General features: G+C 56.3%; 1 protein-coding gene across 8 annotated transcripts in view; it reads right to left on the reverse strand.

Moving 5' to 3' along the window:
* The window catches only part of AUTS2 (activator of transcription and developmental regulator AUTS2), a 1,068,100-nt gene that overhangs the window by 69,495 nt on the left and 982,425 nt on the right, over positions 1–16,180 (reverse strand). For all 8 annotated transcript variants that reach the window (XM_045075220.1, XM_045075219.1, XM_045075215.1 and 5 more), the window contains one exon: positions 8,421–8,472. In XM_045075220.1, coding sequence (XP_044931155.1) covers positions 8,421–8,472 — 52 coding nt within the window. The remainder of the gene's footprint in view (positions 1–8,420; positions 8,473–16,180) is intronic.

The raw sequence follows: 16,180 nt of genomic DNA on the forward strand, positions 1-16,180 counted from the left end.
TACTATGGAAAAGCCTCTCCCGGCCATACACAGATCAGGAGAACGTGATGTAATCTTGGCTAAAATTAGGTTTTAGTGTTACTCTGCTGAGAGATGTGAAAGGTGATAGATAAGAGGGAAAATGTTTTCCAAGTGGCTTTTAAAGGCATCCAGATATAACCGTCTCCCACGCGAGTCTATTAACAGGCACACTTGAGACGCAGCCTCTCCAGAAGGGCTCTCAGAGAACGCAATGATGTGCTCTCAGCCTCCTCCTTCGCGAGGCGAGGTTTACGGGGGTCAGGAAGATGTGGGCGCCCACACAACACTCCTCCTGCTTAACAGCCCCCCCACCCCCGCCTCCACGCAGATTTGGGCCTCGAGCTTGTGTCATGGGTTGCTAGGGAAGTGCCCCCGCTCGAAAACCCGAAGTCACTTCTAATAAAATCTGGCTGAAGGTAGAGATCGGTCCCCGGACGGGCCCAGGAGCGGGCTGGGGGGCGGGGGGGTGCAAACATGGAGGGATATGGTCTTATCCCAGGGGAGCACATCAGTGACGCCCCAAGGGGAGCCCTGCGCCCATGAAGCGGCCCTAGGACGAGCTGTGCCTGGGTGCTGGCGTGCTGGGGGACACCTGGGCCACCAGGAAGGCCTAGGTGAGCCCCTCCCCCACCGAGGGCAGGATCCTCCCCACGTCCCGGGCATGTCAGACAGCCCGGGACCGTGCGGTGGTGGAGGAAGCCCTGGGGACCTGTGCCGGCCAAGGAGGAGGCCAGAAACAGCAGCAGCTGAAACTCGGAGACGTGTTCCAGGCGCCTGTCCCCGCTCTTCTCCTGTGACCGAGAGAACCAGCCATCGGCACAACGGGGGCTGCCATTCGGGGCTGGTCCCAGAATAAGACAAGGGAGACCCCAGCCGGTCCGCAGGGACACTGAAGCTTGTAAGCACCCAAGCAGCCCGATGCGCTGAAGTGGACGGGCAGAGTCCTGATGGACTGACGGGCAGAGACATCCCTCAGGAGCCAGCCAGGACGGTCCCCGCCTGCTGTAGTGCTGGATGCCGGTAACGAGGGTCACCACAGAAAAGCACATGGGCCACGGGGGCTCCCCACCCGAAGCTACACAGGCAGAGCCGCGCTGTTCCAGTTCTGGGATTCCGTTAATGCTGCGAGGCTCGCTCGAATGGAAAGTTCTGCTCGTAGCGTCCACGGTGACCGGACACGGCACCCCACGAAAGACGGGCTCCTTCACGCCTGTCCACGGGCTTCAAGAATTAGTAAGACATCGTTTCTCGTGGGGGAACCAGAGGCATCACCCCTTACGGGGCCAGCGTTCCACCTGGAGGTAAAACGAATCTCCAAACACTGATGCTGGGGCCACCGTACGCCACCAGGCCTTGAAACGCTCCGTCCCAGCGAGCGGCGCGGAGATCTCTGAATGGGGAGCCCGAGGTCGTTATGTCGCTGGTGCCCTCACACCGCAGGTCTCCAAGGAGAGCCCTTTCCGCCTTTTCCCCCACAAAGCGCAGGCCGGGCGAGAGGGTGAGACAGGTTGACGCTGGCCCCGGGCTAAACCGCAGCCAGCGCAGCGACAGTTCGGGCCCTTGTTGCGCTCACTCTACCGACGACGGTTTGGGAATAAACCTGTGAGAATCGGAAATGTGTGGAGATTCCTTGAGTGGGAGTCGGTCGTCTCTGCCGAGATCCGACGCGTGACGCGTCCTGACGCGGCGGATGCGCCCGGTTCATCACTCACCAAAGCGGCTTCCTGAGCCCGGGCACTTGCCGGGCTTTCTGAGTGACTGAGACAAATTCTGTTTGTTCAATAAATTCCAGGCAAGACTGTATTTGACTGGTGCCCGGGAAAGGAAAGAATTCTCGCGTAAGATGCAAAACAATAGCGTTTTATCTTATCGGAGGAACTAATTGCCGCTTGCCTGTGTGTGTTTTACTGCCAAAATAAAATAAATTGAATCAGCTCACACATGATAACATGCTCTTTCCTAACTCATACTAATTGCTTGGCTAATTGATGTTTGTTGAACTTTCTCCATTTCATTGAGTGATTAGGTACAAAGCTAACAGTTGACATCTGTAGGCGCTTAACTGGCGTCTGTAATTACTGTTAATGTTAAATAATTGTTAGTTAATTGGAGTGGTAACTGACTGGATAGAATCCAGATTGTGAGGCAAAAAGAAACCTAGTTAAATAAACACACATTTTCAGAGAAAACAACATTTTTCTGCAGTTGTCAGAAACTAGAAATAATCCAGAGGCCGGGGCATGGCCACAGGCTTCCCACGTGCAAGAAACTGCAGGCCTGGGGCCGAGCCCTCTTCTTGGAATTCATACCAGGGCCGAGGCCCTTTGTCGGGGAACCGCTCCCCTGAAGACTCTCCAGGGCCCACGTGGTGTTTTTTATCCCAAGAGTTGCCCACGAGTGTGTTGCACTTTCCCAGACAACCGAATACCGCAGCGTTGATGAAGAGAAACCCTAACAAGAACGGGTTGCGGGGAGGGCCCGGGCAGCGCTGAAGCTTTCCGGCCCGCATTGCCGAGTGCGGAGAAAGTTCTTGCAGAGGACGGCGGCAATCAGCTGGACGAAGCAGGCCAGGAGATCTTTAGTGGGCTCGAAGGCAATCAGAGCGGAGTCCGATCCTCTGATTGAACGGGGGGATGGGTTAGGCGGCCATTCCTTCTAGCTCCCCGGGGTGCGCGGGCCCCACGGATCTGGCCCACTTCTCATGTGGAAGATTGGCCTCACTGTCAAAGTTCTCCAAGGTTCTCCAAATCGCCACGGAGACCGGTGTGCACGCTCAGCAAATCGTCCACCCTCGCCCGCAAACTCCAGGGACAGGATCCAGCATCTCCCCAGCATCTCCCCACCTCCAGGCCTGGGGAAGGGCAGTCATCAGGTCATGGAAAGATGTCCAGAGGAAAGCCCTTTCCTCACAACGTGCAGTATTTTTAGGCCCTTCCTGGTTGGTTTCACACACACTGGAGAGAGCATCTGTTTCCAAGAATTTCTTCAGGCATAATTCTATACAACAAATTCTGTAACGTGAGAGTCTGGCTCCTATAGGAAGGTCAATTTCCATGACAAAGGGGCTGATTGCCTGCTATTTGCGGTGTAGGGTAGGAGAGCCTCAACCACTCCTAACTCCTTTGTCTGAATCAAGCACCAATTACCCTTCAATAGTATTTAATTTCCCACACATCAGACGTCTCCTAAAGACCCAAGAAATTGCTCTGAAATGGTACAAAGCAGGTCCAGGGAAAGAAAAAGAAAAAGGGTCCATGTGTCCCTTATCTAGGATTTAAGACATTATAAAAACGGAACTAATTCACAGAGCTGACACCGGCTCAGTTCCCTCTTCTGCACACGGGAAATGTCCCTTCGGTCCGTCCTTACAAGGGAACCCAACACACCTCGAGCAACTGGGAGACGATCTCCACAGGCTCCTTATAACCGGGCTTCAAACTCCACAACGATTTGTCCTTTTTTAAAGAGAGCGATGCCCCTGCTCAATGGTACTGTTTTCCATCCAAAACGCAAGCACAGGACTATTTAGGGAATGGGTTTTTCCTAAGAGCCAATGGTGGTCCCAGAAGTAAGAGAACTCTTCCCTAACTTTCCTGTCACCAAACCAAAGAATTCTGCGTTTATGTCCCCACATAATGAATGAGGGGAGACGGTCGCCATTGAAGAATTCATTAGGTGCCCAGTCACCGACCCTCATCCCACCAAGCAGAATCTACTCTAGCGGCTTCTTTCCCAGCTCAACGTCTCTAATCTTCACCAATCTTTTTATTTTTTATTTTTTTTTAAAGATTGTATTTATTTATTTGACAGATCACAAGTAGGCAGAGAGGCAGGCAGAGAGAGAGAGAGAGGGAAGCAGACACCCCACTGAGCAGAGAGCCTGATGCGGGGCTCGATCCCAGGACCCTGAGATCATGACCTGAGGCGAAGGCAGAGGCTTTAAACCCACTGAGCCAACCAGGCACCCCTCCACCAATCTTTTTAGAGAGGTTTTCCTTCTCTGCGGCTGGTAAAACCACACTGCCAAAAATATCCAAAAGGCCCCACTGACTTCAAGGCTCCAACCTCATCTATGCCCCCTGGAAACCCTCAGTGCAAAATCGACCCCACACCCAGGCTGTGCGTCCACTAGTCTGGTAAGGCCTGGAAGAGGAATAAGAGCTCTGGTCCGGGACAGCTCAAGTTCCAGAGCTCAAGGAGGCCCCAGTGTTCCACCTAGTGCTCAGGATCGTGGGCTCGTGTCCACCAGAATCTCCCACGGCTGACCTGGGGTCCGGGGTGGGTCCCACGGAGGAGGAGGTTGGGTGGGGGCGCCTTTGGCATTTCGGCAGACCCTGGGTGCTCGTGGCAGGAGGGAGCACAGGGCCTCAGTCCCACCCGGACAGTGTCCACTCTAGAACTTCAAAGACCTCCATTAGGCTGGACCCCGATCTCTAACAGGTGGCTGGGGTGGGGGAAGGCCCAACCCTGGAGGGCCCAACACAACAACACGGGGAAGAGAGAAGGGCTGAGCAAGCCGTGGGGTGACGTCACCTTGTGGCCACCTCCCATCTGCTCTACCTGCCTTGGCTTCAGGCGAGATCCTGGAAAAGAGGGTTCCGGGGCCTAGACGGGGCCGCGATTCCAGGTCTTTCGTCTTTCCCTAGCCTGGAACGTGGACCCACAGCAGGGCCGGGGTCCCCGTGAACAGAGGGTTCCAGGGAACACCTGCCTCCCAGACAGGCTTCCCTTTCTTGGCTGCGTCCCCCTCAGGTAGCTCTGCCCCGGAGCGCCCAGAGTTCGAGGGACATCAACCACCGCGGCCAGGCGGTCCCCTACCGCCAAGCCCTGGTTTCCCGCGTTTCTGACCATATGGCAAAGTGGCCAAACCACTGGGGAGGAGGACCTCAAAGTGGTAAGAAAGGGCAGGAAGAACGGGCAGGAGACCCTGGGTTGGCCACAGGCTTCCTCCGAAGGTTCCATGGTCCAGACTTTGGGGCTCGAAAACTGTTGCTCCCAAAGCAGCTCAACCAGCTGAATATGGACAAGAAGTTAGTCTCTCTGCGTACGTCTGTCTCCCTGGGAAAATTAATTTTTTCGTTGGCAGATGGCTGACTCAGAGACAGAAGGGTTCATAAAATTCCCATGAACATCCTGTAAACACTTAAACACATAAAGATTAAATAAAGCAACCACGACCTTGATTAAAGTTAAAGCCTTTCTTCTTCCTTTTTTTTTTTTTTGCGCATGTCCACAGCCCCACAACCTGTAATTCGAGGCTCACCTCCCCAGCTCTTCCGACAGGGCCGGCCCTCACCGGGCATTGGGCGGGCACAAGCAACTGTCTGATTAGCTGGCTTTACGGCGGGGAATTAAAGGCCCCAGAAGAAAGCAGTGATTGGCATCACCCAAACACAAGAACCTCCCCCATTCTTTCTCAAACCCGACAGACTCTGTACAGTAAAGGAAAGTCAAAGGAAGCCCCTGTACCTGCTGCTTCCGCCCCTCCCCTTCCCGACTCATCCTCTGTCCCCACCAGAGCCCAGGGGGTCCTGCCATGGTTGACAACCGTCCCCTGGTAGGTGAGCTCTGGTCCCCTAACCAGAGCTTCTCACTGAAGCTCAGACGGACAGGACTTGAGTCCTGGCCCCGAGGTCTCAGCTGGTCCCCAGACTGCTCAGCCCGACTGTGGAGCTGCACCCGAGCTGCGCCCAACCCCCACCCCGCCCCGCCCCCACCACCATCAGCTTGTGAGATTAGCACTGCCCTCCCATGGCGAAATTTTATGGACCAAATCTGCCCAGCCACCGGGCTCCGGGCTCTGCAGCGTAATCTCCCCAGCAGCTCCCAGCCAAGCTTCTCCAAGGCTAAGCACGCGGTGGGGGCTCCCGGGAAGGAGAGGTGAGAGGTAGCTTCCAACGTCTGGAGGGGGAGGCATGCAAGTGCCCATGTCCCTGCCCTCGTCTTGGGCTGTTCAATCAGCCGAGGCCTAGAGATGCTGCCCGAGGCCTAGAGATGCTGCCTGTAGTGTTTGTGACCCGATATAAATCCGCCCTTTCTTTCCAAAGGCTTTTTGGTGCTCTTGGCTAAGAATCCCGGACAGAGACAGGAGACCTGGCTCGCAGGCAGGCCGGCCGCCTCGCAGGGGAACTTGAACTTGATGTGCGTGAAGCTGACAGTTCCTTGAAGGCCTCGTCACACATCCATCCGGTAAACCCTGCCACCACCCGGAGTAAAAACAGAGCAAAACCCACAAGCAGGGATCGAGACGCCATGCACCTGTCTCAAAGCAATTATTGACATTATCACGACACAATGAATCGCTTTTTGAAGTTGTTTTCCTGATATTTAGCAGCCTGAATACTAATCCCCTTAACAAAACTGTCCCCAAGCTTTCTCCCCTCGCCGGCCCCCCTAATCTCCTTCTCTCCAGGGGGAGGGCGGGGCCGGGGACCAGCCAGTCGACTTCGCAGCACCTGGATTTGCATTGATACCTCCCTTGTCATTCATGGTACCAACAGGAATTAGCATAAGGCATTAAGGGAGACTCGGGAGGAGAAAAGAAAGGCCATTTTGATGGAAATAAGGGGCAAAGGCATAATCTGCCATCGACTAAAACGCTTATTTGTGTACGGTTTCCCAAGCAAAGCTCAGAAAAAGCCTATGTTGATTTTAGTGTACACAAAGAAACCTTAATCCTTTCAAGGCAACTAAATCACCCCCAGAAAAGCAGCTCAGAAGAAAGGCACCCTGTCAGGGGGATGGCTATTCACAACCAAATAGATGCCACAAATCACACTCTGTAAGTAAACAAAAATAAGAATGTGGGAACCGTTTGATTGGGAAGGGGAGGGGGACAGAAGTGGGGGCGTCGGGGCTGGGGGGCGGGACTCTCATCAACCTCCCCGAAGAGACCCTTGCAACTCCGGGAGGGCAGCGAGGGCCTGAACACAGGTCCCAGGGCCAGCTCCCGCTCTAAGGCCAATCCCAGAGAAGGGTAAAGACATTCCAGAGTTGTTTGGAGCTACAGCAGAAGAGGGATGGGCGGCTTAAGGCTGGAGGTCCCCGAGGGGGGAGGGGGAACCAGTGGTCATTGAAACACTAAGACCTTTTGGGGACCTGTCCTGCTTGCCTCTTCCTCTCCCCCCATCCTCTTCCCTCATCAAAACGAGCAATAAACAATCAGGCATTTTCACAGAGATGCCCCGTATGCTCTGAGCTGCGCGCGTCTTCTTTTATTGGGCTTTTAGCATTATGGATAACAAATTGGTACAAACTTTCCGTCCATCAAAAAATATGATGAAATATAAAACTGGAATAGTCCATTATGCAATAAAAAAGATAAAAATTCAATGTGACAATAATTCTGGGAGGAACAGCAATCACAGCAGCACATACACCTCAGGGGAACGCTAAACATAACGTACGATTCTAAATTGCAGTGGGTTCCAATTCTAAAATAATCCGGGAGCCCAAAATTACTGCACTTGGAAACGTGTCTTACTAACGAGTTAGCAAAAATGCTAGCTGAGGCACAGGACAGGATGTCGGAAGTGGCTTCCAACGTCGCCCCTTTACGAAGGAAGGCCCGATTCTGTTCAAGCGCTACCGGGCTCTGCCGTGTAACCGCAGACCCAAGATGACCCCGGAAAGCACACCTCCACTTAGCAATCACCACACCAGCGCTTCCGTCAGGTTCCACGGCAAAGAGGAAAAGATGGAACAGTTTGTGTCACTTACACCTTCCAAATTACACACCTCGGTATCGCCAGTGATTAGAGACTCCCCTACGTTCCATTATTTCCAGCAACACTGCTACAAATGAAAACTGCCCAGAAACCTACTGGCAATGATTTAAGAGAAGTTTTCCCTTTATGTACTGTTACATGATTAGCCTCTCTTAGTCCATACTGCAGTTGGGAAGAAATTAATGGGATAGCACATATTTAAATTTTGCCCTCTAGCTCGTTTATTAACTTTCCAGAGAGCCCACAGCAGAGTAAGGCTTGGTTTATGGCCATATCCTGTGCATACTAAACACCCACGGGTAATTGGAGACCACAGAACAAATCAGCTGTTTATAGTTCTCTGACTGCTGGTAGTTGATAAGTAACAATGAAGTCAAGGCATTTTGAGAACTCTTACTCTCCGTGACGGCTTCCTACGTTACATCAACGTCACAGAGGTGGTGATTTCTTCGTCCAATCAATCTGAATAAGGGTTCAGTGTATTCTGTTACAATAAACCGTTCCTTCACACGTCCCAGAAGCACACGGATTCTGCCTCCAGCAAAACCACAAAATACGAACAGCGGCTCCAGACCGAAAAACAGAAAGACTGTGTTTTACTCGGACTTCTTAGGCACGGACAATGAGACAAAAACCCAAACCCGGCCACGGCTCAGAATTCAGGGGTCTTACCTTTGTTTACAATAACAGTATTGAAGAGTTTTTCAGAGCTGGCATCTGATGCCTGAAAAACAAGAAAGGGAGAAAAAATTGTTATTATGGTCTCAGATATTGCCATCAGCATCATCAGAAGGTGAGTTTTTAAATCAATGCACTACATTTTTAGAACAGCCTGATGGGGAAAGCAGCCGCTTCCCCCAACCGTCCACAAGGTGGTGCTGTTTGACCGCAGGAGACGGACCTGCAGTGCAGCTCTGTGCTGGGGGAAAAATCTTGATTTTAAAAAACGTGTCCTTATTAGACATATTATCTGTGCAAAACATATTTCTATGAGATGATCCACAAAGCAATTCAGCTCATTCACATAGTGATTTTGCAATTTCGTTGATAGATCATTATTTTAGAAATGGCACTCTTTTTTTTTCCCTTGATATGTGCAGAGATGCCTGTTTTTCAGTTTTCTTGCACAAACCAGAAATGCCTATTATTTAACGTTGAGCCCTTCCTCACTAAAAAGTGTTGACTAGCACTTCCAGATATTAATTTAAAGATTCGTCCGATGACCCCAAGATCCCTGTTCCTCCCAGTCACCAGGATGACCTTGGTGTGGAAACAGAAGCTGACCCGGCCCACAGCCCAAGACTACGCCTGCCATCAGCACTAGAGCCTTTCCATTTTCCAGAAATCCTGTCTTCTAATTATCACAGGGGCTCGAGGAAAGTGAAATAAGCCTGTTTAAGCCACGAGAGCAAAGCCTCTGTGAAGTATACACTCATGGGCTGGAAAATACACAGAAGTTGGTGTGGAGGGAAGGCTGCAAGGCTGCAGAAGCGGGAGTATTTCTAGAACTTCTAGAGGGTTGCAACCATTGACCTGAAAATCGGCATCCCCACTGTGGAATGCGAAGACGGAGCTGCATTTCAAGTTACAATGGCGATGTTGGGTCTCTGCCGTAAATCACTTGCCTTTCACACTTTGTACATAGAGATGCATGTTTTGACAAAGCAAAGCATAGGATGTTGGATAAATACGGAGGGGACCGTAAGGCAGACGGGGAGGGAGTATCCGGAGTACACATAGCCTGACTCAGGGGCTGGCTCTGGGGGACAAAGAAGATACTCAATTTAGCCTTTCTGTGCTATGTTGATGAAAAACAGGTATTATTGTGTCTATCTGGGGAACATGTTCTAGTTCTCCATGCAAGTGATACAGAGAGACATAAAATATTTTTATTATGAGGATTTCTTCCTTTTTTTTTTTTTTTTTTTTTTTCCTTTAAAGCTTCCTCCCTTGAGGGATGGTTTGGAAAATTTAAGGATCCAGAAGAAAAAGAAATGCAGGAGTAAAGTGTGGGAGTGCGTACACGTTTCTGCATGAACAGTTTAAAATAAATCCTAGAGAGCTTTTAAAAAAATTCTGCATGAATAGAAAATATGCCAAAGGCCTTCCTGACATCTTAAAGGTAATTAAATTTAAATTGTATAGGATAATAGCTTCCCTTAAAAATAAGCCTCCGAAAAAAAGTGTGGCATTCGGAGGGAAACAAGGTATCCATTAAGCAAATCAAGAGGATTGTTACGAAGGCAAAAATGACAGGAAAAGGGTTGTTACATTGTGGTGCCAAGCCAGGCTTCTAGGAATGGGAGTTTCCCTGCTGAACTCAGAGATAAAGAGTGTGTCACCATTCCTGAATGAAAAAAAAGCACTTCTTCGTTCAAACTGGAAGGAATATGCTAAATTCATGGCTGAAAAAAATAAACTCCAGCTGATTAAAAAAAAAAAAAAAAGGCCCAGTAATGAAATCCTCTTAAAACCGAAGCACTGCCCGCAGATACGGGGACTGCTCATGCAGAGGCGTCTGGCTGGCGGAGAGGCGGGCGGACGCAGGACGGCACCCCGGTGCGGAGAACACGGGTGAGCACCCCAAGTGGCTCCCGACCGAGTTTTTGTTTGCACTCGGGCTGCGCGCGCGGGCAGACCCGGCCGGGCTGCAGGTGAACCGGCCCCGCGGCCCGCAACAGCTCCGTGCGGCGGCCGCCTCGGTGGCCCGCGGGGCGCCCTGCTCCCCGGGAGGCGGCTGAGGGTCCTCGGCTCCGGAGCCGACTCAGAGGACGCGACCGCGGCGCCGCCCCGCAGGTCCGAACGGGCCGAGTCCGGCCGCGCCCGGGGCGCTCGGGGCCGCCCTCCCACGCGCGCTCTCCGAAACCTGTCATTGTCCCCAACGCGCCGCCCGCCCGGGGGCCGCCGCCTGCAGCCGGGCAAGGGCTCGGAAGGGCCTGCGCACCCGCGGGACGCTGGGTCATCCCGGCAGGGCCTGGGTCGCTCCCGCCTCCCGCCCGGGCTGCCGGCGACGGGGGCCGCGGCCGGGACCAGCGAGGACGGGCCCTCCGGGCCGAGGCCAGCGCGCGAGCTGCGGGGAAACCGGCTCGTTTCCCGCACGAACTTCCCCAATCCCGCTCCCGCCTCCCCAGCGCCCGCGCGGGTCCTGAGGCTCCGGGGCGCGGCCGTGCGCAGCGCGGGGGACGGAGCCCGCGATCGCCGCGTCCCGGCCACGGTCCCGGCTGATTTCCGTAACTTTCGTCGCTGTTTCGCCCCCCGCGGCGAGCCCCAGCCCGCGGCCCGCGGCTGCCCGGCCTCCCGGAAGCCCAGTCCCTGCGCGCGGGGGCCGGAGGCTCGGCCTCGCGAGGGTCGCAGGGCCCGGGGGTCGCGGAGGGCGAGGGCGGGGAGCGGCCGGCGGGGTCGGAGGACCAACGACCCGCTCCGGCCGCGCTGGGGGCTGGGTCCGTCCGGGCGCACGGGCGGCTCCGGGGCCGCGGAAAGTTGGCGAGGCCGAGCGGAGGCGCGGGACGCGCGGGGACCACACGGCGGACCCCGGCGCCCCCCCCGCAGCGCGCCGCGGGAGGGGGCCCAGCGTGGGGCCGAAAGCCGCCCCGGAACTTCCGCGCGGTTCCCGCAGCCTCGCCCGCCCGCCCCGAACCCCGGCCCCGGCCCCACCGGCTTCCGCGGGCACCGCGTGCGGGACCCCGCCCCGGCCCCCAGCCCCGCGCCGCGCCACCCGCCCCGGCCCGGGTCACCGGAGCCCCTCGGACCGGAGGCCCCCGGTCGGCCGCCGCCCCCACGCCCGCGCCCCGCCCGGCACGACCGCGCCGCCGCTCCCGGCCCAGGCCGCCGGCCCCGAGGAAAGTACAAAGGCGGGCGGCGGGGGAGACAGGGGAGGGCGGGGGAGGAGGGGTGAGGAAGGGGGCCCGGGCGCGCCAGACGCGAGGCGCCCGCCCCCGCCGCCCCTGCCCGCCGGCCCGGCCGCCGCAACAAAGACCCCCGACCCGGCCGCCTCCCTCCGCGCGCGGGGCCGACGAGGGGCCGCGCCCCCGGGGCCGCATTACCTGGTCGCACGGGGTCACGCGGCGCTGTCAGCCCCAAGTTCATGGTCCGGTTCCTCCGCGGGGCCCCCGGTGCCGGGATCGCAGCACCCGGGAGGCGGCCGAGCGCGCGGGGAGGGAACGCGCGGCTCCGGCCGCGTCCGCAAGTCCGTCCTCGGGGCGCCGCGGGGTCCGAGCGCGCGGGGCCGGGTCCGCGCCGGAGCAGCCGCCGCACATCCAGCGCCGCCGAGGCCGGGCGGTGGGGCGGGGGGAGCCCGGTGCGCGCCCGCCCGCGGCCTCGGGGCCGCTCCTGCGGCGCGCGGGTCGGCCGGGCACGGCGGGGGCCGAGCGGCGTCCCGGGCGAGGCGAGAGCAGCGGCCCGAGCCGCGGCCGCGGCGCGCGGAGCTAAGAGCGAGGCGGCGGCGGCGACAGGACAAAGGAGACCATGTGCGGAGGAGGGAGGAGGGAGCGGGAGGAGGAGGAGGAGGAGGAGGAGGAGGAGGGCGCGCGGCGGCGGCGGCTGCTCCCCGGCGGCCGCCTCGGGCTCCCCGGCCGCGGGTCCCGCCTCTCCAGCGGCGCCGCGGCCCGACCGCTCCCGGCCCCGCCGCCGCCGCCGCCGCGCTGGAGCCCGCGGCTCCGGGGGCCCTGGTCGGGCGGCCTCGCGGGCGCGGCAGCGGCGGGGGCGCGGGGCGGGCGGCCGGGGCGACGGCGCCTCCGGGCCGGGGCGGGCGGGCGGGCGGCGGGGCGCGGGGCTGGCGGGGCTCGGGGCCGCGCTCCGCTGCGGCGCCTGCCTCTGCCGCCGGCCCCGGCTCAAGTGAACTCCATCGGCGGCCGCCGCGGGCTCGCGGGCTCCCGGGCCGGACGGGGGGCAGCGCGGGCGGCGGCGGCGGCGCGGGGGGCCTCGCTCCGGACTTCGCTCCCGACCGCGCCGAGCGCGCCTCCTGCAGACGCCCGGGCGCTCGGAGCGGGACTTCCTCGGCGCGGAGCCCCCGCCGCCGGCCGCGCCCCTCCCCCGGCCCGCCCCGCGCGCCCCGCCCCGCCCCGCGCCGCCCCTCCTCTCGCCCCGGCGCCGGGCCGCCCCGCGGGGGCGCAGTCCGGGCGCGACGCCGACAGCTGTCGCTCCCCCCCCGCGCCTCGGGCCCCGGGTCCCCGCGGCGGGCGGCCCCTCGGGCGGGCGCGCCGGGAACGGCAGCGCTGCGCGGCGGCCGGCGGAGGCCACGAGGCCCGCGGCCTGGGGTTGGGCCGAGGCCGGGCCGCGCTCCGCGCCGAGAGCGGGCTCGGTGCGCGACGGTGAGGGCCGCCGAGCGGGGTGCGCCGGGGCCGGCCCGGCACCCAGCCGGTGCGCAGCCAGAGTAACACGTACGCTGCAGAAAATGGGGGCAGAGTCCGGTGTCAGAAACCGAGCCCGTCCTCCAGCCTCACCCCACACGATCACAGACTAAATGCAGTGGGTTAAGTCCCAGGGACAATGGAGCCCACGACCGGGCCATTGGCAGACACCCCGCCGCTTAGTCTTCGCATCCGCCGACATCTGTAGGCCTCCCACCCGCAAACGTGCAGCCGGCCGGTCCCCCAGCGTCCACCAGACGCAGGCAAGGGATGAAAGAATACCGCAGCCTCGCGAAACGGGCAGCAATTACGATCGTTCTATCCTTTATGGCCACTGTGTACCCCAGGGCCCCCTGTAGGGTCTGGAAAGGAAGGCATGGGGGCTCCATGCCCATGAACTTGGTGTTGGGTGGATTCCTCTGCGTAACACACTCCTCCCAGAGCGTGCCAGCTCCCTGCCGTCTAGCCTGGGAGCCCCTCTGCGGAGTTCTCTTACCAGCTCTCTCTTACCAGCTCTCTTGACCCCAGAGGCCCTGAAACGGTACTAGGCCCTACATGGGGACGAGGAGACCCGCTGCAAACTTCTGGAGTTGTAACTCCGTGTCTGCAGTTTGGTGAGCAGGAAAAGTTGCTGTGATTTCCCAGCACCAGGGAAAAGAAAGGGGCACACAAGGCGAGCTCCACCGGGGAGGGTTCTAGGGTGGTGCGGGGAGCACCGGGGGGAGTGAGGGCAGCCCACAGCTCCCCATGTCCCTGCTGGCGCCCATTCCCTGCAGCGCCCTGGAGCAGAGAGGAAGGCACCGGGCTTGGGAGAGACGTACATCACATACAAATGCCATGGAGACTGGCTCAAAGCAATAATGTCCCTTCCTCACTTCTTTGAAGTTCAACATCCATCACGGTTTGATTTCATGGCGCTCCTGAAAAACCTCTCAAGAGGGAAAAGAGGGGGTGTTTGCTGTATAGCATGTATTTCTTTAACCTCTGTGTGCAAGGGGTTTTGGAAATGGGGGCTCTTCTGTCTTGAGCCTGATCCACTCCCCAGCTTGTAGCTCTGTGTGGGGTTTCTAAAGACCTTTTAAAAAATACATATATATGTCTGTACACATATATATGTATGTACATATACACATATATATGTATATACATACGTGTGTGTGTGTATATATATTTATAATAGCCATTTTTCTCTACCCCTACCCCCAAAGAAGTCAGAAGGAAGGGTGCCTTGGCCAAACACATGCATTTGGAGTTGGATTTTCCAATTGCTTATACGATGTCACAAAACCCAGCTGAGGCCCTCAGGCTAGGGGCATTCACACTGAAGCTGTTCTGCAGTAAGAAGACAGCTCAAAGGCAAACATTAAATTTTCAAGAAAAGACATTAAAATGTTGTTTCTTTTGGTGCAATCAGAATGGGACGCTTTTCTTGTCTTGTTGCTCTAATAAAATCAATATTACAGGGAAGAGATTGCCAGAGCTCCTGCCAGGTCCCCCACAGCGTAAACAGAGATGCACAAAAGCACGGGGAACTTAGCTGACCAACGAAAACAAGCACTTAGCCCTCCGCAGAGCTTTCATGCGGCAGCCTTTCTGACACTTCACCATGCCCTGCATTAGATCGTCCTCTCTGATTATCAAGGACTGGATCTCAGAAAAGCCTGGGATAAATCTGCATGTGTCCCTGTATTTCGACCATTTGTAATCCGGAGGAACGTGGAAATACCAATGGCCAATCCTCTGGAGAACGCGAAGAACCGGCGTGTACACACTGTGTCCATATCTGGTCCCCTGGCCCCTGCCTGTGACCCTGGCCCCGCCAGGCCACCACTACCCTCTGGCTGGTTCCCTTCCTCAGCCTCTCCCCAGACACATGCATGAGTCCATTCTGATTGGTTTCCAGGTTGTTCCATGCCCCCTCCTTTCCGGAAGGACGGGAATCAGTATCCACGTCGGAAAGGAAGAAGGAAGGAAAGGAAAAGAAAAAGAATGATCCCCCCAGGGTGGCTGGGTCCCCGTCAGAGGTCTGACTTTCAGGAGCCGAGATTCATCCTGTGGCCATGGTGGTGGTGGTGGTGGTTTTTCCCTGAGAAACTTGGCTTCCCTTTATTGTCATTTTCATCTAAAGGTGGCAGGCAGGGGTGTCTGGGTGGCTCAGTCAGTAAAGCGTCCTACTCTTGGTTTCTGCTCAGGTCGTGATCTCTCCGGGGTCCTGAGACTGAGCCCTGAGTCAGGCTCCAAGCTCAGCAGGGAGTCTGCTTAAGATTCTCTCTCCCTCTCTGCCCCTCCCCCCAACTTGTGTGCATGCACACTCTCTCTAAAATAAATGAAGCTTTAATAAAAGAAAAGAGGTGGCTGGAAGCCACTATGTTATATTCAGAAGATTTAACCTACCAAGCACTCACGGCTTCTCTAACATCACCTTCCACTTCTGAACCAGATCTCAGGAAGGCAAGTCTTAAAAGGCAGGTACCCTGACACGCTGCAGATAACAAGAATATGGACTCAACCGTCTTCCCAGCGTTAGATCAGGTATTTCAGGAACAAAGAGGAATTTTAATATAAGACCAAAGACCTGAGTCAAGTTTATGATTTCCAGCTAAAACTTAAAAACAAACAAACAGAGACCAAACTCAAGCAAAATTAAAATATGGAGTCATCATTCTCGAGTCTCAAAATACAGCTAAAGATTTGTTTTTAAACTAATGGCAAACCAATGTAAATCAATGTAAAATGGCAAAGGTTTGAAGCTTAAAATGTGATTTGGTTCAAATTGTATCACAAATTACCAGATTGAGATTAAACAATTTTTTGGTAAAATATTTCTTATGAATTCTGGTCTTCTGTAGAGCATCTTGTTACAAGAAAAGCTCATTAATTTGGCGTCCTCTCTCCAAAATATAATGAACTTCTGGCATTCCCTAACAGAACACGGGTTGGTGACTCTTGGCAGGTGGACAGAGGTTAAGCAAGAGGAGGTCTTTACGAAAATGTTTGTGCTTCTATATTTTACTTATTTTTTTTTTTAAGTCGACTCTATGCCCAACGTGAGTCTCAAACTCATGACCCCAAGATCAAGAGTTG

This window comes from Mustela putorius, unplaced genomic scaffold, assembly GCF_011764305.1.
Source record: "Mustela putorius furo isolate JIRA1106 unplaced genomic scaffold, ASM1176430v1.1 tig00000139_pilon_pilon_pilon, whole genome shotgun sequence".
NCBI lineage: Eukaryota > Metazoa > Chordata > Mammalia > Carnivora > Mustelidae > Mustela > Mustela putorius.